Source organism: Leopardus geoffroyi, chromosome B4 (assembly GCF_018350155.1).
Source record: "Leopardus geoffroyi isolate Oge1 chromosome B4, O.geoffroyi_Oge1_pat1.0, whole genome shotgun sequence".
NCBI lineage: Eukaryota > Metazoa > Chordata > Mammalia > Carnivora > Felidae > Leopardus > Leopardus geoffroyi.
Window position 1 is genome coordinate 142,175,427 of NC_059341.1, and position 27,102 is coordinate 142,202,528.

At 54.0% G+C, this 27,102-nt stretch overlaps 1 protein-coding gene across 3 annotated transcripts in view; it reads left to right on the top strand.

Annotated features, from left to right (window-relative positions):
* The window catches only part of MOV10L1 (Mov10 like RISC complex RNA helicase 1), a 73,224-nt gene extending 51,908 nt beyond the window's left edge, over nt 1-21,316 (top strand). Inside the window, exons 16-27 of one of the 3 annotated variants that reach the window (XM_045462617.1) lie at nt 6,098-6,206; nt 6,666-6,844; nt 8,064-8,210; nt 8,657-8,778; nt 10,184-10,283; nt 11,189-11,353; nt 14,096-14,269; nt 18,866-19,015; nt 19,852-19,959; nt 20,543-20,680; nt 20,771-20,862; nt 21,059-21,316. In XM_045462617.1, the coding sequence (XP_045318573.1) occupies nt 6,098-6,206; nt 6,666-6,844; nt 8,064-8,210; nt 8,657-8,778; nt 10,184-10,283; nt 11,189-11,353; nt 14,096-14,269; nt 18,866-19,015; nt 19,852-19,959; nt 20,543-20,680; nt 20,771-20,862; nt 21,059-21,068 (1,494 nt within the window). In that variant the 3' untranslated portion in view covers nt 21,069-21,316. Of the gene's footprint in view, nt 1-6,097; nt 6,207-6,665; nt 6,845-8,063; nt 8,211-8,656; nt 8,779-10,183; nt 10,284-11,188; nt 11,354-14,081; nt 14,270-18,865; nt 19,016-19,851; nt 19,960-20,542; nt 20,681-20,770; nt 20,863-21,058 lie in introns of those variants that run through there. The other 2 variants (XM_045462618.1, XM_045462619.1) reach the window with 2 other exon arrangements.
* Nucleotides 21,317-27,102: the final 5,786 nt, after the last annotated feature.

A 27,102-nucleotide genomic window follows, 5' to 3' on the forward strand; every position in this document is an offset into this window, starting at 1 on the left:
TCAGTTAAAGATATATAGTCTAAATCCTAGAGCAACTACTGAAATAATAAATATAAAGAGCTAGACCCACAAAGGAGATAAAATGGAATTATAAAAACAATTCAAAAGTAGCCAGAAAAAGACGGACACGTGGACAGTTGTACCATGACCTGGCTTAATTCCCACCCACCTGTGCAGTGATTTACTTAGAGTGGGCGTCGACATCTCTGGCTACAATTGTGTGTCTAGAACAGTTGAGACACAGAGAAAACAAATGGCAAAGTGAGAGAGTTACGTGTAACGGCATCAGTAATCACATCATGTGTTCGCAGTCCAAACACGGCAGTTAAGCAGAGATTGCCGGCTTGGATAAAAAGGAAAGACCCAACTATATGCTGCCTATAAGAAACACGTTTTAATGTTTTTTTAATTTATTTTTGAGACAGACAGACAGTGTGAGCAGGGGAGGGGCAGAGAGAGAGGAAGACCCAGGATCCGAAGCAGGCTCCAGGCTCTGAGCTGTCAGCACAGAGCCCGATGTGGGGCCCAAATTCACGAACCGTGAGATGGTGACCTGAGCTGAAGTAGGACGCTCAACCGACTGAGCCACCCAGGCGCCCCACTAAGAAACACATTTTAAATATAAAGACACAAATAAGTTAAAAGTAAAAGGTGGGAAGAGGTATCAACAAGAAAGACAGTAACAGTCACAGGATGGGGTGGCTGTGTGAATGTCAGAGTAGGTTTCGGAGCATAGGGAGGATGAAGGTGGTGTCAGAGTATCTCAAGAGTGCCCAACAATCCTGGGCACTTCTGCACCTAATAACAGACTCAGGGCACACGAAACAGAAACCAATAAAACTGCAGGGAGAACCAGACAAGTCCCGTGTGCTGGTCAGTGATGTCAGCACCCCTCCCTCTGGCAATAACGGAACAGACTGACTGAAAGTGATCAGTGCAAGGGAGCAGAACAGTAGTCAGCCTCTGTGACCTGAGGGATGTTTGGGGTTTTTTTTTTTAATTTTTTTAATGTTTATTTTTGAGAGAGAGAGAGAGAGAGAGACCGAGCACAAGTGGGGGAGGGGCAGAGTGAGAGGGAGACACAGAATCCGAAGCAGGCTCCAGGCTCTGAGCTGTCAGCACAACGCCCGACGTGGGACTCGAACTCACGAGCTGTGAGATCATGACCTGAGCCGAAGTTGGACATCCAACCGACAGAGCCACCCAGGTGCCCCTAAAACTTTTTTTAATGTTTATTTTTGAAGGAGAGACAGAACACGAGTGGGGAGGGGCAGAGAGAGAGGGAGACACAGAATCCCAAGCAAGCTCCAGGCTCTGAGCCGTCAGCACAGAGCCCCCAGTGTGGGGCTCAAAACCACAAACCGTGAGATCATGACCTGAGCCGAAGTCAGACGCCCAACCGACTGAGCCACCCAGGCGCCCCAGGGGGCTGTTTATAGAGCACCCCACCTGGAAAGAACTGAATACATACACTTTGTGTAGAGGTGGACACAGAACACTCACTACTGTTGACCTTATTTGGGGCCATAGAACAAGGCCACCAAATGCAAAAGGATGAAAGTGATACAAGATACGTTGTCTAACCGCGTGGACTCAAGTTAGAAATCAATAGCAGAGGGATCTCCAGAAAATCCCCAAAGCTCAAGAAACCAAAAACACACTCCTATGCAACCCACTGATCACAGAAGAAATCAGGAGATCAGCGAGTGTTTTTCCCAGTGTGAAAGTGACGGTACAGCACCTCAAACACTAAGGGGCCGCCAGAGCCCTCGTCAGGCAGATTTACAGTGCTGAGTGACCAGGCTTCCTCCTCAGAAAACTAGAAAAATAAGAACAAATAAAACGCAAACTAAGCAAAAGAGAGACAATGATAAACATTGGTACAGGAATCAGTGGAATAGAACACAGAAGAACGGTAGAGGAATCAGTGAACCCAAAAGCTGGTTCTCAGAGAAGATCAATAAAATTGATAAACTTCAAAGACTGATGGGGGAAAAGTGTGAAGACACAGGTCACCAGAATCCGGGAGGAGGTAGGTGACGTCACTGCCGGCTGCAGATTTTGAAGAAGATTGAGGAAGAGTCCCGGGGGACTCTTGACGTTTGACGTGTCAGCTGGCCTGGGGCCCAGGGTGTTTGATACCTAGTTCAGTCGTGTTTCTGGGTAGGATTGATGGTGGGTGGGTGCACTGGGTGGGGGCCGGGGGGGTAATCCCTCCTGGGAGGCCTGAATGGAGCAGGCAGGCCCGGAGGGACACCCCCTGCTCCACTGCCTCTAGTGGGAACATCGTCCTGTCCTGCCTTTGGACTCGGACCATCTGTGTCTCCAGCGTGCCAGAGGCACACCCCGGACTTCTCAGCCTCTGTCAACACATGAGCCAGTTTCTTCTAAGAAATCTCTTTTTAGCTTATACATGTATGTCCTGTTGATTGTTTCTCTAGAGAACTCAGAGAGAGAGAACTCATGTACATACGTATGGGTGTGTATATGAAAGAGACCAGGAGGATGGTTCATCCCAGGAATGAGAAGCCGGTTTAACATTCCAAAGTCAGTCCGTGATATTCATCATGTTAACAACCCAAGAAGGAAAAACCATCATCTCCATAGATACAGAAAAGGCATCTGACAAAACCCAACATCCATTCCTGATCAAAAGGCTTAGCAAACTAGAAATGGAAGGGAACTTCCTTTACCTACAAAAAACCCACACAGTGAGAGACAAAATGCACTTTTCCCATGAGGATCAAGACACGTCCACTCCTGCCACTAACATTCGACACTACAGGAGGTCGTAGACCAGCAAGAAAAATAAAAGGCACCCAGATTGACCCGGATTGTGTGTAAAACCTGAGGGACTCTGAAAAGAAGCTAGTGGAATTAGTAAGTGAGTAGCGGACTTGGAAGATACAAGGCCAGTATACAAAAATAAATTGTGTGTGTGTGTGTGTGTACACACACACACACACACACACACACACACTAGCATTAAACACCCAGAATCAAATTTTTAACGCTATATAAGGTAGCATCCAAATGTTCTTAAACATTGGAGGTAAATGTGACAAAAGATGTGCAAGACTCTACCCCTGGAGTCCCCACAACACTGATGAGAGAAACTGTTCATGTATCAGAAAACCCAAACCGACCTCCAAACTCTGTGCCAGTCAGGTCCAAATCTCGCCAGGCATTTTTGTGGAAACTGACAAGCCAACTCTAAAGTCTGTATGGAAATGCACAAGGCCTAGAATTTTCAGAACAACTTTGGAAAAGAACACAAACTCGGAGAACTCGCCCTGCCTGATCTGGAGATTTGTTGCAAAGTTACAACAATCAATACAGTGTGCCGCTGGCATCGAGACAAACAAATGTATCCGTGGAAATAGACGGGGAATTTGGACAATTGACTGAATAGACGTGCAAAGGTGGTCAAAGTAGGGAAAGGATAACCTTTAACAAAAGGTGCTATGACGGTCGTGTCTGTGTACAGAGGTATGATACCTCACAGCCTGCACAAAGATTAACTCAAAACAGATCGTAGCCCTAAATATAAAGCCTGAAACCATAAAATTTCTAGAAAAGCACGTGATAGAAAATCTTAATATATTTAGGTAAGATAAAGAGTTTTTAGATAAGGTGCTAAGAATGTGATCCATAAAGAAAAAATACTGATAAATTTGGACTCCAATGAAGTAAATTTTGCTGTTCAAAAGACCTGGTTAAAGACAATGAAAAGACAGATGACAAGACTGAAAATCTTTGCAAATCACATATCTGAGGAAAGACGTATTGAGAACAAAGAAGTGTGTACACTCAGTAATTGAAGAAATGCTCGACTTAAAACAACTACAAAGTGCCCAGCCAGCTTGTCGCCAGAGCATGAGGCTCTTAAAACTGAACCAAAGACGTGAACACATACTTCACCAAAGAATATACAGATCTTACTCTGCTTAACAAGACGTGGGGTCACGTCTTGTTAAACTCAGCATAGGTTGAAACTACCATAAGTTGACGCTGCAAACACCTAACCTACCAAACATCACAGCCTAGCCTGGCTTTGCTCAGACACTCTTGTAACGGTGGGGCGGAATCCGCTAATGCAAAGCCTGTTGATGATAAAGCGAACACCTCGTGTAACGTACTGAGTGCTACACTCTCAGTGACAAACAGAATGGCTGGGTACAGGATGGTTGTTGATCTCGTGATCATGGGCTGACTGGGGGCTGAGGCTGCCGCCCAGGAACACAGGAGGATCGCACCACACATACCGCTAGCCCAGGAAAAGATCCAAATTCAAAACTCCAAGTACAGTTTTTACAGAACGTGTACCACTTTCACACCATCACAAGACAAACCACTGTCAGGGACTGTCTGTATGTATGCAAATGATAAGTCATGAAAAGATAACGTTAGTCCCTAGGGAGCACAGGTTAAAACACAGTGAACCCTGCTACTACACCCATATTAAAATGGCGAAAATGGAATTAACGGGACCGACCACACTAAGGGTCGTGCGTGTGTGCAACAGCTGGAGTCCGGCACGGGCCGGTGGGGATGCAGAGTGGCACGGCCGCTTTCGAAGAGAATTCCTGAAGAAAGCTAGGCCTGCACTTGCCATACGGTCCAAGCGCTTCACTCGTGGCGCTGGCCCCGGCGACGCATGTGCGAGGGGTGACGCACGAGCGTTGACAGCGGCGCTGTCAGTCATGGCCAACGTGGGACCAGCCCAGCGTCCGTTCCCGTGCAAGTGGGTAGAGGAGTTGCGTGACGTTCTCCTGGTGCAGGGGTTCTCAGCAGTGAGAGGGGTGGCACAGGTGGGCCTCAGGACGGTTCGTCACACTGGAGAGATGTCAAAAAGTGCATGATCGAGGCTTCCGTGTACGAAGCATTCTAGGAACTGGAAGCGCTCTGTTGACAGCGGGGGACGTTTTATGAGCCCAGGAGTGTTTGTCCAATCGTGATAGTGTCGTGTGTACGTGTGACACAACTTGTCCATACTTGTCATGCCACTTTAGAGGCATACACCGCATGGGAAGGTAAATTGCTGCGTCCTTCTGGACAAAAATTTGGCAACGTGTGTATAATTTCTAAGTGAAACTTTTACTTTTTAAATTTTTTTAGTGTTTGCATTTTGAGAGAGAGTGAGCGAGCGAACATGAGTGGGGGAGGGGCAGAGAGAGAGATGGAGACAGAATCCGAAGCAGGCTCCAGGCTGTGAGCTGTCAGCACAGAGCCCGGTGTGGGGCTTGAACCCACGTGCTGCGAGATCATGACCTGAGCTGAAGTCAGGCACTTAACTGACTCAGCCACCCAGGCGCCCCTAAGTGAAATTTTTAGTAACAATTTTCCTTGCAGGATTTGTCCTAGGAAAGCGATCCTGTGATGCAATCCTGTGATCGATGTGCCGAGCTGTGTGTTACAGCATTGTATGTAACGGGGGAAATTTGAAAACCAGTTCCCTCGGTCCAGGACAAACTCAGTTTATGGTTCAATTCACCCAGAACCGGTTCTTCTATAGGATTTGAAACACCACTGGTAGAGAAGCACCGCCAGCCGTTGGCGGTGCCTGAGAGGCGCGTGATGCTCAGAGTGAGTGCTAACCTGAGCTGTCCTTGGGAGGGCTTGTTTACATTGTAGAGAAAAGGGTTTTGCCTGAGGGGTTCCACGGGAGCAAGGACCCCAGGACTTGCCTTCAGCCGCTGGGGGATCTCCCTGGTAGGTGAGCAGGTGCAGGGGGGAGGATGCAGAAAAAAAATACACCTTAGTCAGATACATGTAGTCCTTTGTTCTGGAGTCGCCATCACAGGATTTAGTCTGTTATGTTTATTTTTGTAAGGGGATTTAAAAAGACGCACACCTTTTTGGCAGCTTTTTTATCAGATGCCGTGTATTTTTATTATGTTTTGAAACTACGTGACCTGTGATCCATGCAAAGACGTGTTAAGTAAATAAAACAAGTAGAATGGGGGATCCAGGCAAAAAGAAAAAAAATGAAAAAAAAAAAAGTAGAACGTCAGCAGTGCTTATGTTCACTCTTCAAAGCTGTGTAAACAAACGCAAGGGTTTTTTTAAGGCCGTTTTTCTGCATGATTATTTCTAGAATCAGAAATCCACGAAGGACCAAAGTAAACACGCAGCAAAGGAGAGGCAAGCTGATGCCCAGGACGCACTGGGGCTGGCAGCCTTTGCCAGAAAGCCAGGTAACCTGGGTGCGTATTGCGAGGGGCTGCCTCCGGGCCGACCCCTGGCGCGGCCCGCTCCTGCAGAAGCGAGACGGGTCGGGAGGCGTGTGTGGTCTGACCACAAGCCAGAGCAACGAACGCTTGTCTCCACTGAAGACTGGGGACGTGAGGTTTCAGGTTAGGTCCTCGACCTGAGATGTGACGACGGGCTATTTTCGTTGACCTTTTCCAGAGTGCATCTCCAACATGCTAGGTGATGCTGCACATGTAAAGTAGAAAAATGAATTAAGTGGCCGGTGGTTTTGCCCTCGGCTAAGCTGATTTTCCCCACTCTGCCTGCCCGAGCTGAGGCTGTTAGAAAGAGCGCCTCAGCAGTGGGCTCTGAGGAGCCCCCCCGCCTGACTGGCAGTGTCCCGGCTGTCATGGTGGCCCATACCGACCCATGCTCCGGCTGTGCCTAACACCATTTCTCCACTCTGAATCCAGTAAATGAAGCCCAGATCCCCAAGGCGAGAGAAAAGGAATTTTTCAATCCCGTGCTCAATGAAAACCAGAAGTTAGCAGTTCGAAGAATTCTCAGTGGCGACTGCCGCCCGCTCCCGTACATTCTGTTTGGGCCTCCTGGAACCGGGAAGACAGTGACAATCATAGAGGCTGTTTTACAGGTAACCGCAGGTGGTGACACGGCCACCAGTAAACTCGGCTCTACTCTGGGCCTTCACGTCCTTGGGAAGTGCTAGCTCCTGCAGAGTCAGAAAGCGGGGACGGGCTCAAAAACCCGTTACTTCGCGTTTAGCTGAGTCTGTTCTGTATTGTTTATGGGAGCATGTAGGGTTTTCAAAGCTTATTTCCTTGGTTTAGAAGGGACTCTGTTGCCCGCATATGTGAAATTTAAGGTACAAAAACAGATGAACAGAAGGGAAGGGAAGCGAATATAATATAAAAACAGGGAGAGACTCTTAAATACAGAGAAAAAACGGGGTTGCTGGAGGGGTTGTGGGAGGGGGGATGGGCCAAATGGGCTTAGGGGCATTAAGAAGAAAACTTGTTGGGATGAGCACTGGGTGTTATACGTAGGGGATGAGCCTCTGGAGTCTGCTCCTGAAATCATTATTGCACTATATGCTAACTAACTTGGATGTAAACAAATAGGTAAGTAAGCAAACAAATAAAACAAAATTTAAAAGATAAAGTGTAGCCTATCATGCCAGGCACTTAAAGATGGAAATTGTTCAGGTGGAAATAATGAATAAATAAACATATACGTATATGGAATGTAGAAAGGACTCTATTCTTAGAATGGTCAGTCGCTCTGGGGTGCCCAGCTGGCTCGGTCAGGGGAGCATACGACTCTTGGTGTTGGAGGTTGTGGGATGTCTGAGCCCCATGGTGGGGGTAGATTACTTTAAAAAAAAGAATCATCATTGACTCATCACATCATGAAATTTTCCTGCAGAAAATAAGTTCCCATTACACTAGCTCAGCCACCGTTCTGCAGAAGTTTCTGGTATTTCCATTATTTAAAAGTTGAATTGGTGGAGATCGCATGTAGTATTTTTGTGTCATTCGGGATTCAGATTAGCAGGTGTGTGCTGAGTGTCCAGCTGGCACTGTACCGCGAGCCGTGCACACGAGAATAATCTGACGCTGTGTCTGCCTTGGGAGGGTAGCCTGGGGTCTGGGAGGACAGAGAACTCCCTCGCCTGCCCTCGTGTCTTGCTGGCATGTGCACCCGATGGGAAGAATCATCCCTGCGTGAGTCTGAGCCCACACGGCCAAACCCGCGTAGTGAGCCCGCGCACGTTGGCGTCAGCCTCCCGACCCGTGTCCGTACTTGGCGGGTTGACATTTACCACCTCTGTTTCTCCTGTGTCCTGGTTGAAGGTGCACCGCGCTCTGCCGGACAGCCGCATATTGGTATGTGCGCCCTCCAACAGTGCAGCCGACCTCGTGTGTCTGCGGCTGCATGAGAGCCAGGTGCTGCGGCCGGGCGCCATGGTGCGGGTGAATGCCACCTGCAGGTTCGAGGAGGTGAGCCGTCCCCGCCTGCTGCCATGGAGGCCCTCCCACCCGCGCCCAACTCGAAGTCCTTTCTCCTGCTGCTTCTGCGAGATGAGCATTTGCAGCTTACTAAATAGCAGCACTTCTGCTGTCCCTTTGGGAAAATTAGAAATTCCTGGTTTGCTTAACAAAAGAAACAATCTAGAAAGCGTATGCACTTGTTTTGGGGAAGGATCTCCAGGGTGTTGTGTTATATTCATGGCTCCAGAGTCTGTAGAACATGGACTAAATTGGTATGAAAATATAAAATATTTTGATCTAAGAAAACAATCTTCAGTCATTTACTTAGTTTTAATTAAGAAGTGGGACTAGGACAACATCATCTTTTAGAATTGTTTTCAGCTCTGTGACTATGTCCAATTGAAAGAAACACTTAACTCTCTGGAAAGTAAACTGACCCCCCCTCCTCCCTCCAGACGATCGTTGATGCTATCAAAGCGTATTGCAAAGATGGAGAAGACATCTGGAAGGCCTCGCGCTTCAGGATAATAATCACAACGTGCAGCAGTGCGGGGCTCTTTTACCAAATAGGAGTGAGGTAGGCACTAGGCACGGCCGGGGTCTCTGGCCTCCCAGAGCTTCTGTCTGAGGGGAGGCTGGCCACACGGGGGGTGCCTGCTGGGCGGGGGCGCAGGGAAGCCACACTCGTGCCGAGACCCCAGCGGCGAGAGGGGCCCAAGGCTGTCCCGAGGGGGGAAAGGATAAGGAAGGAGCCTGTGGCAGCTGGGGCTGCAGGAGGCTTGCAGGAGAAAAGGAACAGTACCGACTGATGAAAGTAACTTTCAGTAGGGGCGCCTGGGTGGCTCAGTCGGTTAAGCGTCCGACTCTTGATTTCGGCTCACGTCGTGATCTCACGGTCCGTGAGTTCGAGCCCCACTTCGGGCTCTGGGACTCTGTACTGACCGCTCGGAGCCCGGAGCCTGCTTCGGATTCTAGGTCTCCCTCTCTCTGCTCTTCCCCTGCTCACACTCTGTCTCTCTCTCAAAAGTAAAGATGAAAAAAAAATTTTTTTTAAGTAACTTTAAATAACTGAGGAACGCAATTGAAAACTTAAGTGCTGCTCATATTCTAAGAAAGGTACATAATGTTGCGTTTCTTCAGCAGGAATTGGGACATGGGGTAGAAAACCGGAAGCCTGCGATTTCCCCCTTTGGTCGGGAGGGACCTGTGGGTGTTGCTGTGGGGCCGCAGCCTGACTCCCAGCAGAAGGAGAAAGTCAGGGTCCAGCTCTGCTTCACCGCACACCACTGGGCTCTGACGGCCGCTCTTTGTTTCGGCCCAAAGTTTGTCCTGTCGCCAGTGGCTCTGTGGCTCCCGGCACCGTGTCCCTGCTGCAGATCTTTCTGCAGGCTGCCTGGGGCCCAGGGCACACGTGCTCTGCGCTATCCCCTGGCCCCTCCCCTCCCCACCCCCACCCCACCCCCCCCCCCCCGCCCCCGTCGGCTTGGAAGGTTGGGGTATTGTCCTGGCTGAGAGCACGCTCATGAGGGTGAGTCGGGGAGGGCAGCAGTCACGTGGGGGAAACTGAGGCACGGGGTCACACGGTCCGTGAGTAGAGGAGCAGCGTTCCAACCAGGCTTTCCCGCTCCCCGCGTGCTGTCAATCCGAGCCTCAAGGGACCGAGGAGGGCCTGCCGTGCTGTGAGCCCCGTCGTGGAGCTGCCCGCCCCAGCCTCTCCTCAGTTGTTCCTTCCCACCCTCATCCTCTGTCCCCCTGCGTCTGTTTACACACGCACCTACGTCCTGTAGAGTCCCAGGTGCCGACAGGACTTCATTCAGGTCTCCTGACAGGCCCGTGGCCTGTAGTTAATCTGCCCAGGTGACACCCACCTTCCTGGCCCCACTGCCAGGCCCTGGGGCAGACGTGGCCCTGCTGTGGGAGTCGGGTGTCACTGGCTAAGACACTTAGACAGAAATGACCATTCGGTACACCTTTGGTTCTAGAGTCGGACATTTCACACACGTGTTTGTGGACGAAGCAGGACAGGCCAGTGAGCCGGAATGCCTTATTCCTCTGGGTCTGGTCTCAGACGCCAACGGCCAGGTGAGGCCTGCTTGCTGTGGGGTTCTCATCCCGTTCCCCTGCTCTGGCGTGCGCTCTGCACACCCCAGCACAGGGTGAGACAGGTGTCACAGGGGTGACGGGCTCAGGTGAGGCACCACGGACCCCGAGGCTCCGTGACGCTAGGGCCTTGCGTGGACAAGGAAGAAAGGGCTGCTCTGCCTAGATTGATTCGCTTGGGAAACAGACTCCAAGAGTCTTTGTGCAGCCAGACAGGGACATCCAGGCGTTTCCCGGCTCACCGCCCGGGGTTCTGACCCCTCTGCTCCCCGCCTGCCCCTTGCTGCTAACCCCTTTTATCCCAGGCTGATGCTTTGGCTCTTTCCTACTCAACACCTGTTGCTTCCTCCAGCACTCCCCCTGATGGCGACCCGGGGTCCTCTCAGGCTTCCCTTGGCCCTCTACTCTGCACACGTCCGTCCGTCACTCAGGAGGGCCCTTCCTAGCTTCTCCTGGTCCCCTAGACACCTGCCTCCTCCCATCCTGATTGCCTGGTGTGGGGGCAGCACAGAGAGCAGGGAGAAGACCTGGTTCAGCTGCAGGGTGGGCCGTGGGCGGTGGGCGTGGGCCAGGGCCCGCAGGCAGAAGGGGAAGGGGCACAGCGTGCACTTCCAGGGGACAGAGACAGAGGCCACCCAGCCACTTTGTTCTTCACATCCTGCCGCCCTCATCTGAGCCGTGCTGCGTCCCCCGTCTTCTGGAGCCCAAGTGATGGTGGGGGCCGGCCGCCTCCCAGCCTGCCCTCAGGGAGCCTCAGCCAGCCCGGCCACCAGAAGGCGGAGGCCAGCCTGGTGCACACGTGGCTGACCCACTTCCCAAACCTCTCCCAGCTGTGGTTGTGAGTCTGTGTCCCTGCACTAGTGTGGGTGCCCGCCTGTGTGCCACAGATTGTCCTTGCCGGAGACCCCATGCAGCTCGGCCCAGTGATTAAGTCCAGACTCGCCATGGCCTACGGGCTGAATGTGTCTATGCTGGAAAGACTGATGTCTCGGCCGGTGTATATGAGGGACGAAGACGCTTTCGGTGCCTGTGGCGCCTACAACCCCTTGTTGGTAAGCACAGACTCCCCGTGGCACGTGGTTCCTCATGGCCTTCCACCCCAGTCCCGTGCGCACTGAGCTCACACTCCCCTCCCCCATCCCAGAAGGGACTTTGCCAGCACCTCTGTCCCAGTAGCTCAGCCGTTCCAGGCAGTCCCATCTAAGGCTGATGGCTGAGGTTCTGTGGGGCCAAACACGAGAAGAGGTAAATCTGAGTTAATGTGGGAAAACAGGAAAGAGCCTTCTAGTTCGTAGTCTGAAAGAAGAGGCTGTGTCTCCTTCCTGTGGTGCTAGTTTGCTGGTTAACCTGCAGATTCCCTTCTCAGCCAGACTGTGACCGCTTCAGAGGGATGGGCCTTGGAATCTGCATCTTAGCCCCCTCCCCCGCAGGAACACTGAAGTTTGGGAGCCTTGGGTCTCTGGGGTCCCTTGTTAAAGTGAGCCAAGTAGCACATTCTGTAAGCTCCTGCAGCACCAAAGGAGAGTTCCTTCTAAACTTTAACAGTAAACAGAAAGGCGTAGTGATCATGGGCAGGTTTTCCTGGAAACGGCTTGGGACCTGTGCCAGGGAATGGGCCCTCAGGCCCTTTACCCACCTGGAGAACAGAGGGGGCAAGACAGCATGGGAAGTGGCATGGGCTGGGGAGAGCTGGACCCTCCGGAGGTGCTGAGGGCCGTGGAAGACTGCCCCAAGGCAAGCCCAGGGCAGCAGTGGGCTCTTGCCAGCCCAGACTGGGCAGCGAAGAGCGCCCCGCCTGTGGGAGACGCATGTGCGCCCCCTGGCGTCCACATCCCCCCCCCCACCCCGGGGCTGACAGGCAGCAAAGCCTCCTCTGCCTGACAGCGCGGCACCTTCCTTCTCCCCAGGGCGCCTGAAGCTGCAGCGAGTTTCTGGGGGCAGAGGGCCTCTCTCTCCAGGTGCTCTACAGGCCGACACAGGGCCTGGCTTGGGGTGCAAGGAGCTGAGATGCCAAATTGAGTTTGAGTTTGGGGCTTTGATTAGCATTTTGGAGGCTGAACACGTTGTAGTTGCGGAGCTGAAATCTGTCACCGTGGATCAACAGAAAAGTCCTGGGGCCTACCGGGTTCTCACCCCGGAACGAGGGAAGACCCCCTCCACCAATGAGGCCCCAGGCCAGTTGGAGGCAGGACACAGGTCACTCTCGCTCTGTGTGCTGCTGGTGACGTCACCAGCGGCTCGCAACAAGGTCCCAACCAGGCTTCAAGCTGGCTGTGGCTTAGGGGGATGTGCCCTTAGCCACGAGGGCCCCACGGTCCAGGAGCCAGTGGCTGCCTGCGACTGACATGAGACCAGGCTTCATGAGTTCGTAGAAAGACTGGGGCTGCGGGACAGTGGCTATAGAGGGGAGTGTGCGGCCGGATGCACAACCAGCCCCTCCAGCCCTGAGGGAGACCCCTCAGCTGTCTGGACTCGGGGGACCATCGAGTAGCTTTCTCCTGTTCTCTTTTCCTGACGTTCACCTTCTCTGTGAGAGCAGGCCCTTGAGCCTACCCGTGGGTCCAGAGGGGCTCGCTCACGAGCACTGCACTTCTCAGCAAACCCGTGTCATCAGGTCCATAGGTCCTGGGGCTTTGCAGTCCAGAACGCGTTTTCCAGGTGAAGAGCTCTCCTGGCAGGGACAGTGCATTCCTGTCGAGTGGTGGACACTAAAATCCTTGGGACAGAGGACGCATTTTTCATGCTTAGTGCCAGTGAGGAGTCCAGTGGGGGCAAGGGCGCCTCGGTGGCCAGTGGGGAGCCCAGCCTGGGCACTCAGCACAGCCACAGGCAGGCGTCACAGGCAGCACTGAGCATATTCCTGCCTCACCATCAGGTCCCAATCACGGCCACAGCCACCGCAGCTGTGGGAGCCTCCAACCGTGCTGCGGAGCCACACAGATGCCAGCAGGCCACCGGGTGTGGTTGGCCTCCCCTCCCAGCAGCTGCCCTACCACCTGATTTGCCAGGGAGCCTCCCTCCCTCTTGCCGGGCCCTGGCAAGCAGGGCAGGATGGCAGTCCGCCCACCGCCTGCGGCGTGGTGGTGGGATCAAAGCACGGGGGGCCGGGTGGGAGGCTGAGATGGCAAGCAGGCGATGCCTTGAGGGAAAGCGGCGACACCTGGGAAGCTGTTGGGCCCAGAGACGGGGGAGCCACAAAGAAGAGGAGGTGGGTCGAGAAGCCTTGAGCCAAACCAGTCCAGGGGGCTGGGGCAGGGAGGGGGCGAGAAGAGCAGGTTAAGTGTCTGACTTCAGCTCAGGTCACGATCTCACAGTGTGTGAGTTCAAGCCCTGCGTCGGGCTCTGTGCTGATGGCTCCGAGCCTGGAGCCCGCTTCAGATTCTGTCTCCCTCTCTCTCTGCCCCTCCCCCACTCGCATTTTGTCTCTCCGCCCCCCTCCCCCCCCCCCCCCGGAAAACATACACTTAAAAAAAGAATGCACTCTTCCTAACGAGCCCTGAGAAACGTAGAAAACTGTCAAATCGTTATATTGTACACCTGAGACTAATATAACACCGTACGTTGATTATATTTCAATTAAAAGAAACCAAACCCTCTGTTCAAAAAGTCGTTAGAGGTGCGAGAACACTTCCTGAGGAGCTGGCAGGTGACAGGCCAGGAGAGGGAGGACAGGCAGAAGCAGGCGCCCCCAGGGCTACGATCTGAGATGGGTCTCGGCATTTCTCCTTTTGACAGAAGTGTGACACGCGTGTGCCAGTTTGGCTCTGGACCCGTTTCCAGCTCTCTCTTTGCAGGTTACAAAGCTCGTGAACAACTACAGATCCCACCCAGCTCTGCTGGCACTGCCATCCAGGCTGTTCTACCACAGAGAGCTCGAAGTGTGCGCAGACCCCAAGGTGGTGACCTCCCTGCTGGGCTGGGAGAAGTTACCGAAGAAAGGCTTCCCGCTCATATTCCACGGCGTGAGGGTGAGTCGTGCGCCGAGAGTGGTCTAGTGGCTGCGTGAGCCCTCAGTGCTGTTCGTGGGTCTGTGCGTGTTCATCACATGCGTTTTGTTCAAGTCCGCTGTTAGTGGGGCATTCACCAGTTGCCAGTGGGCAGATGGCCACGCTGATGCCGAAGAGTAGAACCAGCAAGGAGGGCTTCTCCCCCTGCAAGGCCGGCCCGTCGGCCACTCAGGTGACTGTACACAGAACAGACTCGGAAGTGCTGGCCCAAGTGGGCACTGGAGGGTGGAGGGGCCTGAAGGCGTCGTGTGACTGAGGGGGAGGCTGGGGCGATGCGGAGCTGGGGGAGCTGGGTACCAGGAGGCCCCGTGCCCACCAAGAAGGACCGCACCCCTTGTGAGCCTGTGTCAGGCGAGGGGACTGCTGTGGGGTGGGGACACCTGCCCGCCACCATGGCCTCACCAGGTGGGGGGCTCCCAGTAGGAAAGAGCTAGATGCTCAGTAGCCCAAAAAGTGACAACTGTGCCCTAACATCAGAGACTCCGTATTGAAATTTGGTTGTTAGAACCAGAAGTCATCTTTTGCGTTAACTGCCCCCGAGTTCTCATCCAGAACTGGGGCTGCGCCCCAACCCCGGGACAGGAGGCGCCGGTGGGGCTGGGGGTGCACGAATCCAGGTGACGTGCCACTGCCGTGTGCTCTCTCGGAAGTGGGTGGAAGGGGGTGGGGCTGCATGTTCAGCTGTGGCTGTGGAGGGGCGACCCTTTGGACAAAAGAGAATTCAAGGAAAGAGACCAGTTCCTCTCAGCTTGAGACACTCGCCACAGAGCCCTGTTGACCGGTGCTTTCTCCCAACCTCGTATGCCGGTCCCCCTTCCCGGGAACATCCTGCCCCTGTTCTGTCCACCCTCAGAAGCTTCCCTGTATATCAGAAAAACAAGTTAGAAAATGTAGCAGAAAACGTAGAAAATGTCGGCGATCTCCCTGACATTCGCTAGACTTCAGCCTAAGGAGAAGTAAGCAGGATTGCTGCAGGGAGAAAACGACCCGAGCGTGTGAAGTGAGACAGGTGACGTTCATGAACAGACAGGCCAGTGTTGTTCTGCCTAAATTAATTCCTATATTTAATGCATAGAAGTCTACATAGAAGTCACAATGGGTTTTTTCATGAGAAATGAATGGATTATAAACGTGCAGATGTGTTTTAAATGTGCAAAAAGTGTTTGTAGCAGAATGAGATACGGAGCCAGTTAGATATACTACAAGCAATAGCCAACAGAAGCATACTTGTAGACTCAAAAAAAAAAAAAACCAGAAAACAAAAAACATAGGCAGTGAAACAAAGTCCAAAAACATTTATTTAGTAAGAATTTTTCAAGGGCCTACTTGTGTCCCAGGCTCCACTCTGGGCCCTGAGCATAAAATGGGTGATGAGGCCTCGGGCTGGGTTGCGGAGAACAGTCGACTGCCATCATTTGAGCGAAAAGGGTTTGGCCTCAGGGCTGCTGTCAAGGCCTGCCCCTTGCACTCCCTCTGTACCCTCACCCGTGGCTCCTACAGGCCACTCCAGTCCCCGAGATGCGACGGCAGGCCCCCTCCCTGGCAGGTGCCCCCTCGTTGAAGTGTTACCTTGACTGACAGCTTCCCCTGCGGAGGCTCTGGAAGGACCTCTGTCTGACCCCTGCTCCGTTAACGTGCCGCGTGAACATTGTGGGGCAGGGCTGAACCCCGGGGCGGCCCAGGAAGAGCCACCAAGGTAGCTGTGGTCTTGTCCTCCTAGAGAAACGGTTGGAAGCCTGCACCGCGGTGGACAGGTGGCTGATGCCATGGCAGAGTGGAGTAGGACAGCATAGCCCTGTCAGAGCCTGGGATACTTTCTGGTCCCTGACAGGAGAGATGTGACAAGCCCTGGTCTAATTGAAAAGCCAACTTCCGACTGACTTGCATTTTCTCCGCTTTGTTTCGTTGCTTCATTAATCTTGCTTTGTCTTTAATCATCCCCCTGCTAACGTGCGTATCTGTTTTGTTTGTTGTAACTCCTTATCCTCTGAATTAGGAAGACGCCGGGGATGCCGACCTGTACCTTCCTTTCCACGTGTGTCTGCTGAGGGATCTTCCTTCACAACTTTCTGGACATTTATAACTTTCTCTTTCTTCTCCTTTTTTTGATCCAAGGGTCACAGAGAAGTATTTTTTTCTTAATTTTCAAGTGGCTAAGAATTCTTTGGCCACCTCTTTTTTTTCGTTTCTAATTTTATTAGGTGGTCAAGAACAACGGCCTGTAAACTCTCTGCTTTTAAAAATTTGCGGCCAACTAGGTATCAGGTTGGGTACATGTTCTAAGGACATACCCCCGAAAGGTATAGTCTCTATTTGAGGGATGCAAGTTCCGTGTATATTTTTAAACAAACGTTTGGAGTCTGTGGTTCAGCTCCCCTGTGTCCTGATGTCGGCACGCCCGCGGAGGGAGAGGCGCGGTGAGGTCTCTCGTTATAGTTGTGCTTTTTTATCAAATCCTCTGTGAATTCCAGTCGCTTCTGCCTTAGGGACTTAACTGCCGAGGTGTTTCCTGCATACGAGTCATGATTGTCTTCCTCCTCACCTTACGTTCTGCCTACTGTTTCTTGTTTCTCGCCTTAAATTCCACCTGGTAACTCATATTTCTTTCTATCTGGTATCGTAGCCCTTCTTTTTCTCTCTTCATCATCTTACCGTACGTATCTTTCTTAGAACAGCTCATTTTCATGTTTAACCCAGTTTGAGAGTCTCTGATTTTAATGAGATGAGTCAGTCCAACCCATGCTTTCTTACCTTTATTCCTTCATTTTCACCTTTATTACCAATTTTCATGGTTTCTTCCTTTTCCTTATTTTTTGTAGGTGATTGGTTGCTATTCAGCGTTTTTTCTCTTTCAGTAAGTGCTCGCCTAAGCACCATCACGATGAAATTGTTTGTAGTTCTCTATTGTCAATCTCAAAGATAAGTTACAGGGAAGCTGGCTGGCTCTGTCAGAAGAGCATGCAACTCTTGATCTCAGGGTTGTGAGTTCAAGCCCCATGTTGAGTGTAGAGATTACAAAATAAACTTTAAAAAAAATTAAAAAGGCACCTGGGTGGCTCAGTCGGTTGAGCGTCCGACTTCAGCTCAGGTCACGATCTCACGGTTCGTGAGTTCAAGCCCCGCACCGGGCTTTGCGCTGACGGTGCGGAGCCTGGAGCCTGCTTCGGATTCTGTGTCTCCCTCTCCTTCTGCCCCAGATAAATTACGTACGGCTTAACAACAGCAAAAAACATCCTCAAGGTTAATACATTCCAATTGCTGTGTCTGGTATTCTCTTTTTTTTTTAATTGTGCCAAAATAACACGTGACATAAAATTTACTTTAGCCATTTTCAAATGTACAGTTCAGTAGTGTTAAACGTATTCATATTGTTTTGCATCCAGTTATTAGAACTTTTCCATCTTTCCAGACCGAAACTCTGTCCCCATTACACACTCACTTCCCCTCCTGCTCCCAGGCCCCTGGCGCCCACCACCTACTTTCTGGCTCCGTGAATCTGACTCCTGTAGGTGCCTCATATGAGTGGAGTCTTCCAGGATGGTCTTCTGTGATGGCTTATTTCACTCAGCACAAAGTCCTCAGGACACGGGTGTGAGAAGTTCGTTTCTTCTTAAGGCCGAATAACATTCCATTGTCTGGATGGACCGTCTTTGGTTTATCTGTCCATCCACTCGCGGACACTTGGGTCGCCTGCACGTTGTAGCTGTTGTTCGGAATGCTGCAAAGTACAGGCATACGGTATGTCTCTGAGACCCTCGAGTGGGATTGCCGGATCACATCGGATTTCCGGTGTCGTTCTTTGAGAAGCCGCCACACCGTTTTCCACAGTGACCGTGCCGATTTACGTTCCCGTCGGCCGTGCACAGGAGTCCGGTTTCTCCACATCCTCCCCAACGCTTGTTTTGTTTCTTCGTAGAACCCATGTGTGAGGCGGGACCTTGTGGCTCTCACCTGTGTCTCCCTGATTATCGGTGACGCTGAGCACCTGTGCGTGCGTGCGGGTCGGAGGCACGCTCCTTTGATGGCTGGCCGAGAGGGCCCAGGCCTACACGTGGGGAGGGAGGGGGGCCCCGAGTGCGTGCTCACCTGCCTGACTGCAGCCGGCCGCCGCCCTGCAGGCCCCGTGGTCTGCTCTGGCCCCGGCTCCCAAGGTTTGGGCCGCACCGGTTGCTCGTTCCTGTTTGTAGCATGCCCTGTGGTTCCCCGGCAGGGCCCGCATCCCCACCCTCGCCAGGCACCCTGCTCTTTGCCTGGCAATTCCTGCACGTGCATCACCGCCCATCCACTCCTGTCAGCAAATCGCAGGCCGCCCCCAAGCAGCCCTTCTCCGCCGGGGCCCTTGCTGCGGCCGTGGCGGACGTGACCGTGACTGAAGTTAGTCTGCCCACCGGAGTGTGAGGTCTGCAGGAGCATGGGTGTACTTCCTGCCTCACGCGTGCCCTATCCCGACACCTGCTCTGCTCCTTCCTTGTTCACAGCCCCCTTCCCAGCACCTGTTGAGGAAATGAAGTCTGGGGGCTGGGTGTGCCATTCTCTTACCTCCGAATTGTAACTCAGGGCAGCGAAGCTCGTGAAGGCAGGAGCCCGTCCTGGTTCAACGCGGCCGAAGCCGTCCAGGTCATGCGCTACTGCTGCCTCCTGGCCAGGGGCATCTCCAGCCAGGTGTCTGCAAGTGATGTTGGTGTGATCACACCCTACCGGAAGCAGGTATGGGCCTGCCCACCGCTCCTTTGAGCTGTCGCATTCACAGAGTCCGGAAGGCGGGTAGAGACCAGCTCCCTCAGGGGGCACCAAGTCCCTCCACAGCCGCTGCACCCCCGGCACTAACCCGCTCCCTGCCCCGCTAGCCTGCCCCACACCCGTGTCCTGGTGCTCGGACCCTCAGACCCTGCTCCCAGGGGCTGGGGCGCCCCATCTGTGCTTACCTGGCAGTGGGAGCGGGCAGTGGGCCACCATCCGCGTCCTCCTGGGGACAGTCAAGCTTCCCCCTAGCACTGAGCTTTCGTCTTCTGCGCACTTTTCTCCAAGGTTGCAAACTGGTTTTTACTTCACCAGCACCCATTGGAGACCTTGGTCTCTAGACACACAATCCAGAACCCGGCATCCTGCTTCTGTGACAGCCGTTCCCATTCCCCCAGGAGCTGGCTCTTTCACAAAGACGTCTGTCCCTGCCTTCCGGCTGCTGTTGTGCAGAGCCTGCTTCCGGGCCTCTGTCCAGCCCCTCAGGCCCCTGGGGTGTGGCGCTCTGGAGCCTGCCCGGCTGTGGGTCCCAGCACCGTCCCCACTGAGATGGCCAGGCCCGCCCAGCAGCAGGCATGTGCACCTGCGGGGAGAGGGAGACGTCACTCCAGACACTCTGCCCCCTCTCCCTTTCCCCACTGCACTGTGTCTGAAATCAGAATTTGTGTCCTAATCAACTTAGATGAAATACGATTTGGAAGTGATCGGCAACAGTGCATGTTGGTTAATATCTGGCTTGTGCTTAAATATGTAAAAAAATGGTCAAATTTGTAAGGTTCTGTCCTTTTTTGTCTGCTTCAAAGGTGGAAAAAATCAAAATTCTTTTGCGAAATGTTGATCTGATGGACATAAAGGTTGGATCAGTAGAGGAGTTTCAAGGGCAAGAATATTTGGTCATCATCATCTCCACCGTAGGTATTCCTGTTTTGAGTGGGGGTGACGGTGTGTGTGACACCACCTGATGTTCATGTCCTTCCGGTCGAAAGCGGCAGAGGCTGGTCGGTAGCACAGGCGACCACTGGCAGGATGGAGATGTTCCAGAGCCCTCTCAAGCCGTAACTGCAGGGAGCTCTTTAGAAGACGTGACACCTGCAGACAAAAAAATAACCGAAACCCAGCGAGAAGCAGTAAACGTGCCGGTAAAGGTCCCACACGCGGGCCACGGTGGCTCGATGCTGCCGCCCCAGCAGAACCCGCTGTGACTCTCAAAACTCCATGTTTGTACAGAACGTGCGAGCAGCAGATAAGTTAGGAAATTCAGACATGACGATGGAAGTCAGAATCGCCTACAGCTCTACACCCAGAGATAGAGGGTCTCCTGTGTAGACGATGGCGACGAGGCTCCCTCCACACCACTGGTGTTTTTTTCCTTCTTTAACTAAAAATGGGGTTCTGCTGATGTTTGATAGTATTAAATGCTTTTAAATACCGAGTTTCTTTCCATGCCAAAAAAATGGATATGATACCATTTTTATTCATTTTCGTGTTTTTTAGGTGCGGTCAAATGAAGACAGATTTGAAGACGATAGATATTTTTTGGGTTTCTTGTCCAACTCAAAAAGATTTAATGTTGCAATCACCAGACCCAAAGCCTTGCTGATTGTGCTGGGAAACCCTCACGTGCTGGTCAAAGTGAGTCTGCCGAGGAGGGAAGGGCCTGGGTAGAAGGCGCCGCTTGGGACGGCTTGGGGTTTTGAGGCGGGCTCTTCGGTGTTTCAACAGGACCCCTGTTTTGGTGCATTACTGGAATACAGCATTACGAACGGTGTCTACACGGGGTGCGATCTACCTCCCGAACTGCAGTCGCTGCCAGAGTGAGCTCTGTGTCTGTCCTCCAGCTTTTGCCCTGCCCCTCCCTGCCAGCCCACCTCATCCACCTGCTTTCTGTCCAGTGCTGGGATAATGCAGATCGCTCGGGGTCCCTGCAAGAGGCCACAGCCCCCAGCCCTCCGGCCTGAGCTGCTGTGCGGATCCCAGCTCACTGGCCCCCTCCCCTTTCCCCACGTGCAGCTGTGGCTAGACACGCACCCCCAGGACCGGATCCACAGCCACAGTTGGTAAGGCAGGGCTGCTGGGCCTGGCGCCACACCACAGGGAGCTGCTGTCCCCGTCTCTGTGCTGGGGCCCCTGCAGCCTGCCTTGTACCCTAGCCTTGGCCGCAAGCGTAGGGGCCACGGGGTCCGACGGAACCTGCTATTCCCACACCAGCCCATTCCTGCCACTGGACGGTTACTACAACCCATCACCAAAATAAATGTGCACATGGGACACCTGGTGTGGCTTTCCGGCTCGGAATGCACCGGGTGCTGGCAAGCAGTTGTGCTTCCGTGTGGCCTCTGGTCCCTGCAGGCTCACAGACATTCTCCGGGTCCTTGAGCCAGTGTTCCCTTCACCTGCCAGCCGTGTAGAGCCCGGGGCCTCTATGGGGGCTCTGTCTGGGGATGGGTGGCCATGCAGAAGTGGGGTCAGCATCCCACTCACCCAGAACCCTGGTACAGCTCGGTGGGACCCGTCCCCTCTGGCCAAGAAGGTGGCCCATCTGTGCAAATCCTTGGAGACCCATTTCTAGGAAGGGCAGGCAGCATGTACACATTGGGGTCTGCGCCTGTGTGAACAGCACCAGGCTTGGGGATCCACATACCCAGGAGCCCAGTGAAGGCATGAAGTCTCTGGCCGTGCCTCCCAGTGAAGTTGGGGGGTGGGGGAGGGGTGCACAGCAGCCCGTACAGGAGACAGGATGAGCCCTGGGTTCTGAGATGCCCAGACAGACACCCTCACCGTCCATGAGAAGCAGACCCTGAGACACTGAGGCCCATGACCCCCAGCCCTCGTGCCCAAGAGGACTCCCCACGTGAAGACACAGAACACTGCGTAGACACGGGGGCCTGCGGTGGCTGTACCACTCCTTACTGAGGCTCTGAGTCCCCCTTGTGTTTAGAATACATGACTGCTTCCTCCAGGAAGGCAGCTAGGATGATGCCCTGCACGGGGAGTGTGTGGAGGCCCAGGCAGGGCCCACCCCACGCACACCAGACATGAGGCCAGCTGTTCCCAGGAAGAGTCAGACATGACAGGGCAGCAAGCAGCCCGGGGGCAGGTGGGGTGGGGGTGGGGTTGCTGCTCCGCTGTCCTGCCCAGGCCAGAGGCCAGCAGTGCAGGTCCCAGGGCCAGGCCTTGTCGCCAGAACATGGGGTTCTTGGGTGCTCACCGCCCCTCCCGGGGACACCTACTTCCAAACTCCCCCTTCCCACGGTTCAGGGGCCTGCCCCATTGCGGCGTCTGCTCCTGGAAGCAGATGGGGATACTCCTCTGGCTGCGTGAGGGCTCCTGCCCCCCCCCAGACCTTCACACCCGCCTCCTGAGGGTCTGGGCCTTGGGCGGGTCCTCTGCTCACTCCCGGGGTCTTTTGCCCAGACAGAGCACTCCGGAAGGGTCTGTGTGTCTTTTCTCAACTTTGGCTTCAGGATCTGGGGAAGGTGCCCTGGGAGCTGGTCGCTGGTGGTGGTTCTGGAACCCTGGATGCTCCTGAATAAACCAAGAGCAAACAGCTGTTTGGGAGTGGAGGCAGCCTGACCAGAAACTGCCTTGCACACTCACTTCTTGGGCAGGGCGGGGATCACATGCATAAAACACACTGAGAGCTGGTCTGAGCGAGGGACCGAGTTCTCTGGTCGTGGAGCACATCTTCACAGGGCGGGAGCAGAGGCCAGGCCTCGGGGACATCTGGGACTTGTCCCTGACGCTCTCTGTGTGGAGGCCCCGCCCTGGGGAGGCGAGCCTGGGGTCCAGACCTCTGTGCGTGCCTGCCTGTGACAGCCCCACACGCTGACACCCTGCGGCCTGTGGAAGGGGCTTACTTGTGGCCCGTGCGGCCCCACAATGCCACCCAGAGTTGTCCTAGAAATGGGATCTGGGTGCACACGCCCCTGTCCCGCACTGCTCATGCTACTCCAGGGGCAAAAGGGGCAGCGGTGAACGCGTGGGACCCAGTGCCCTTCTCTGGGCCTCAGGGACCACTGTTCCACAGGAGCGGCCAGAGCCTCACCAAGCAAGCGGTTGGAAACCTTCGTGGGTCAGTGAGAATTCTCTGCTCTCAGGCAACACGGGGCAGCGACCTCATGTACAAAGTGCCATCAGGGGTAAAACGATCAAGGATTTCTGGTGGCAACAACAGCATCAGGCCCAGCTGGGGCCTGGGCGGCGGCCCGAGTCCCCCCACCCCCCATGTCCTCTCGCCCCCTCCCCCCACCACCAGCCAGAGCCCAAGGCTGTGGCAGGAAGAGGGAGCCATGCAGCGGGAAGGAAAGGGAACCGGCCATGGGGAGCCCAAGCTGTGTGTGCCGCAGACCCAAACCAGCCTTGCCAGAGACACGCCCTTCCTCTGGAATCATTGAACTCAGACCCACGTGAGACACCTGCCCCTCAGAAGCTGCAGGTGGGTAAATGAGAATTGTTGGTCCTGCAACGGACAAGGACAGGGCGGGAGGGGAGGAGGATAAGACCTTGCCCACACTGGGGGTCCCAAGGTCACCTCAGGACCTCAGGGCACTAATCAAGGCTCTGTCCCTCAGCCCACTGCTGCCGCCCTGGAGATCCCGTCCTCCCGCTTTACAGGTGGGGACAGGGGCCCCAGTGGTGCAGCCCAGAGCCCATGCTGGTGCCCTGCCCGAGGATGGGGCTCTCCTGACCCCAGACCCCTCACACTTGCGTGCTGTGGGTCAGCTGGTGGCAAAGGGGCTGCACCCAGGAACAAAGCTGTCGCGACAGGAGAACATGCTGCTATTGCTGCTTCAAGAAATACCCACTTGTGGGGGTGCCTGGGTGGCTCAGTCGGTTGAGCGTCCAACTTTGGCTCAGGTCATAGTCCCACCGTTCATGGGTTCAAGCCCCATGTCGGGCTCTGTGATGACAGCTTGGAGCCTGGAGCCTGCTTTGGATTCTGTGTCTCCCTCTGCCCCTACCTGCCCCCTCTCAAATGTAAATAAACAGAAAAAAAAAAACAAAAAAAACAAACCACTTTTGGCCTCCTGCACTGGCTGCCCCAGAGCCAGGCACTCTGAATGGCCTCGTGGGACAGCTGCTGGAGTCCCAGTGCCACTGCCCCCACCCCCACCCCCACCAAAATCACACCCACTGGGCCTCACCCTTGCCCCTCCTCGCCAAGGGGCCACGTTTTCCTCTGTTGCATCCCCACCCCCGAGACTGTGGGCCCGGAACTGACCCTTCGCTCCCACCCACACTGCGTCCCAGGGCTGCAACCCGCTGCCGACCCTCCCCCCCCCCCCGCCAAAGGTCTGCACCTGCTCAGCCCTGCCCGGCTCTGCAGTGACTGGATGTCCACGCTTGCAAGAGGCCACAGGTGCGGGGCTCGTACTGTGGAGAGGCAGGCGCCAGAGCAATCAGGGTCCTGCAGGCAGCCAGGAGCTGGGCTGGCGTCGCGCAGGGCGGGTGTCCCAGGCCAGGATGCTCTTCAGCAACGGTCCAGAGGGGTTATCGGGGGTGGTGGGAGACCAGGTGGGGTCATTCTGCAGAGGACTCGGTGCACCTGGGCAGGAGGGCACTGAGTGCAGCTTCGCTGGGCCTGGAGCAGGCAGGAGACGGGGTGGGAGGCCGGGTCCGGTGACCAAGCCGGAGGCTCTGCTGAGCACAGGATAAAGCGCACGGGGTCTGCCCTTGACAGAGTCCCCGCCTACAGGAGGCCAGGCCACCTACAGCAGCAAGGACTCCTGGGGAAACTGAGTGAAGAGGTTCCTGCAGGCAGGTACACTGGGCTTAAGTTCTGTGCTTGGGGATCCTGGAAAGGAAATTTGGAAGCCGTGTACTGTCACTTACTTTAAGTTACCTACCGTTTTTCTTCTTGTTGACAACTACTGGTTCCCAGCACGTTGTAAGTGCCCCGGTCCACTTAAAAAGGACCCAGCAAGTTGACCCTTTGTGGCTGGATGCTCTGCCTTATTTCCCCTTCCCGTAGACCTTTGCCCGCCCAAGTATATCCATTGCAAAATGTACTGGGTTGAACATTGAGGGCATCACAGACCATCTTCTCCGGGGCACACGGTGTGTGTGCCAGCCGCCCACACCCCACAGATGCCCCAGGCATGAGCTTTGGCTCCTGAAGAATGAGCAGAAATGACAGAGGTGTGAAGCTGTACCCCCAGGACGGTAGCTGCTAGTCCCCAGAATGAGGGGACAGACGGGAACAGAGCTCCCAGCCAGCCCATGGTCAGTGTGGGGTAGAATGACCCTGTGCTGTTTTGTTGGTTCCTACCTGGCCTCCTGCTCACTCTCTGCTTCTTCTCCAGACCAAACATGTATATCGAGGCAGCCATTTGTGGGGTTTTTTTTAATGCTTACTAACTTTTGAGAGAGAGAGTCGGGGGAGGGAGCAGAGAGAAGGAGACAGAGGGTCCGAAGCAGGCTCTGCGCCTGACAGCCCAGCCGGGGCCTTGAACTCACATGCGGTCAGATCATGACCTGAGCCAAAGTCAGATGCTCAACCGACAGAGCCACCCAGGCGCCCCGCCCCCACCCCAGCCATTTGTTTTCAAGTTAATTTTTCTTAGTAATCTTTACACCCAATGTGGGCTCCGACTCTGAGCCCCGAGATCAAGAGCTGTGCACTCTTCTGACTGAGCCACCCAGGTGCCCTGAGGGAAACACTAGTTTTGATCCGTGAAACCGTAAGACTGAACCTGGTAACAAGAAATTCACCAGGATTCTTGTTCTTTAGTTACCGTAAGTACTTAATCAAAATGACACACGTGTGTTGTAGGTGTTCGTGAGTAAACGCAGGAGTAAACTTGCCCTAGCAAGGCATCGGTTAACACGCTGTCCGTGTTTGTGGCGGAGCACGGCTTACAGCTGCAGTAAGGGTCCCTCATTACTTCGGTTTCTGGTTTCTGGTTTTGCCTTTACAGAGATGAGTGGATTAAACGTTGGCCACAGTACTGTCACTCGATCTCTCAGAATCCCTCCGTGTGTGAAAAGCCACATGCTAATGTCTCACCACAAGACGGGCAAGCTGTTCCCCAGTGTGGTCCTCCCTGGAGACAGGATTGTGGAGCACGATCCCTCCAGTTCAGCCTGGCCAAGCCAGCCCGGGGCGAGGACAGCAGTAGCCCCTGTTCCCCAGTGCTTCCGGCACATTCTCCTGGGGAGAGAACAAAGGAGGGCTGGGCTCCAAGTCTCTGCAGGGTTTGAGCCCGGCCCGGGGTGTCATCCCCGGACACGCTGCTCTGGCCCCCACCGCAGCCCCATCCAGGCTGGGGAGCGAGGACAGCAGTAAGACCGCTGCTGCCATGGGGTGGTGGGGGGCGGCCTCAGCTTGCCTGGGTGCCCCTCCCATGATGTCCAGACGCTCCCCCACTGGATGGGAGGACAGCAGCCTAGCCTTTCTCACAGCGTGCAGGGTCACCACCACGACTGCACTCCACAACCTGCTGATGCCCACAGGCCAACTCGGCGATCACACCGAGGTCAGCAGCGTTCCTCTGCACCAGATTAACCAGCTAAAACACATCGCAGAAAATGGGATGCCGTGTACAGAGGAACAAAAATTATGTCTCGGACGTGACCTAACAAACCCATGCAACAGTATTTACAGAGAAATGATTATAATTTTATGACAATATATAAAGAAGATCTAAATAAATGAAGAAACATACTATGTTCATAGATAGGAGAACTTAACAATTGTACACATTTCAGTCGTCCCCAAGTTAGTATACGTTCAAGGCAATCTCAGTATTCCAGCTAGATTACCTTTCTGGAAACTTGGCAAAGTCTTTCTGAGACGTATATGTGGAAAAGTAAAGGTCATGAGTACCTAAATCGTCACTGAGAAGGAGTAAAGGGGTACCTGCCGATCCATATATTTGGTATATGACAAAGCCATCACAAGGACAAACCCATTCCAGATGTGGTGATGACACCTGGTGGTCTGAGAAAGGATATATTGCTTAGTCAACAGTGTGGGGAAAACCAGCTCATTTTATGGAGAAAAACTAAGCTGCATTTCTACCTCCACACATGGTCTTCCAGCTAAAAATGTATCT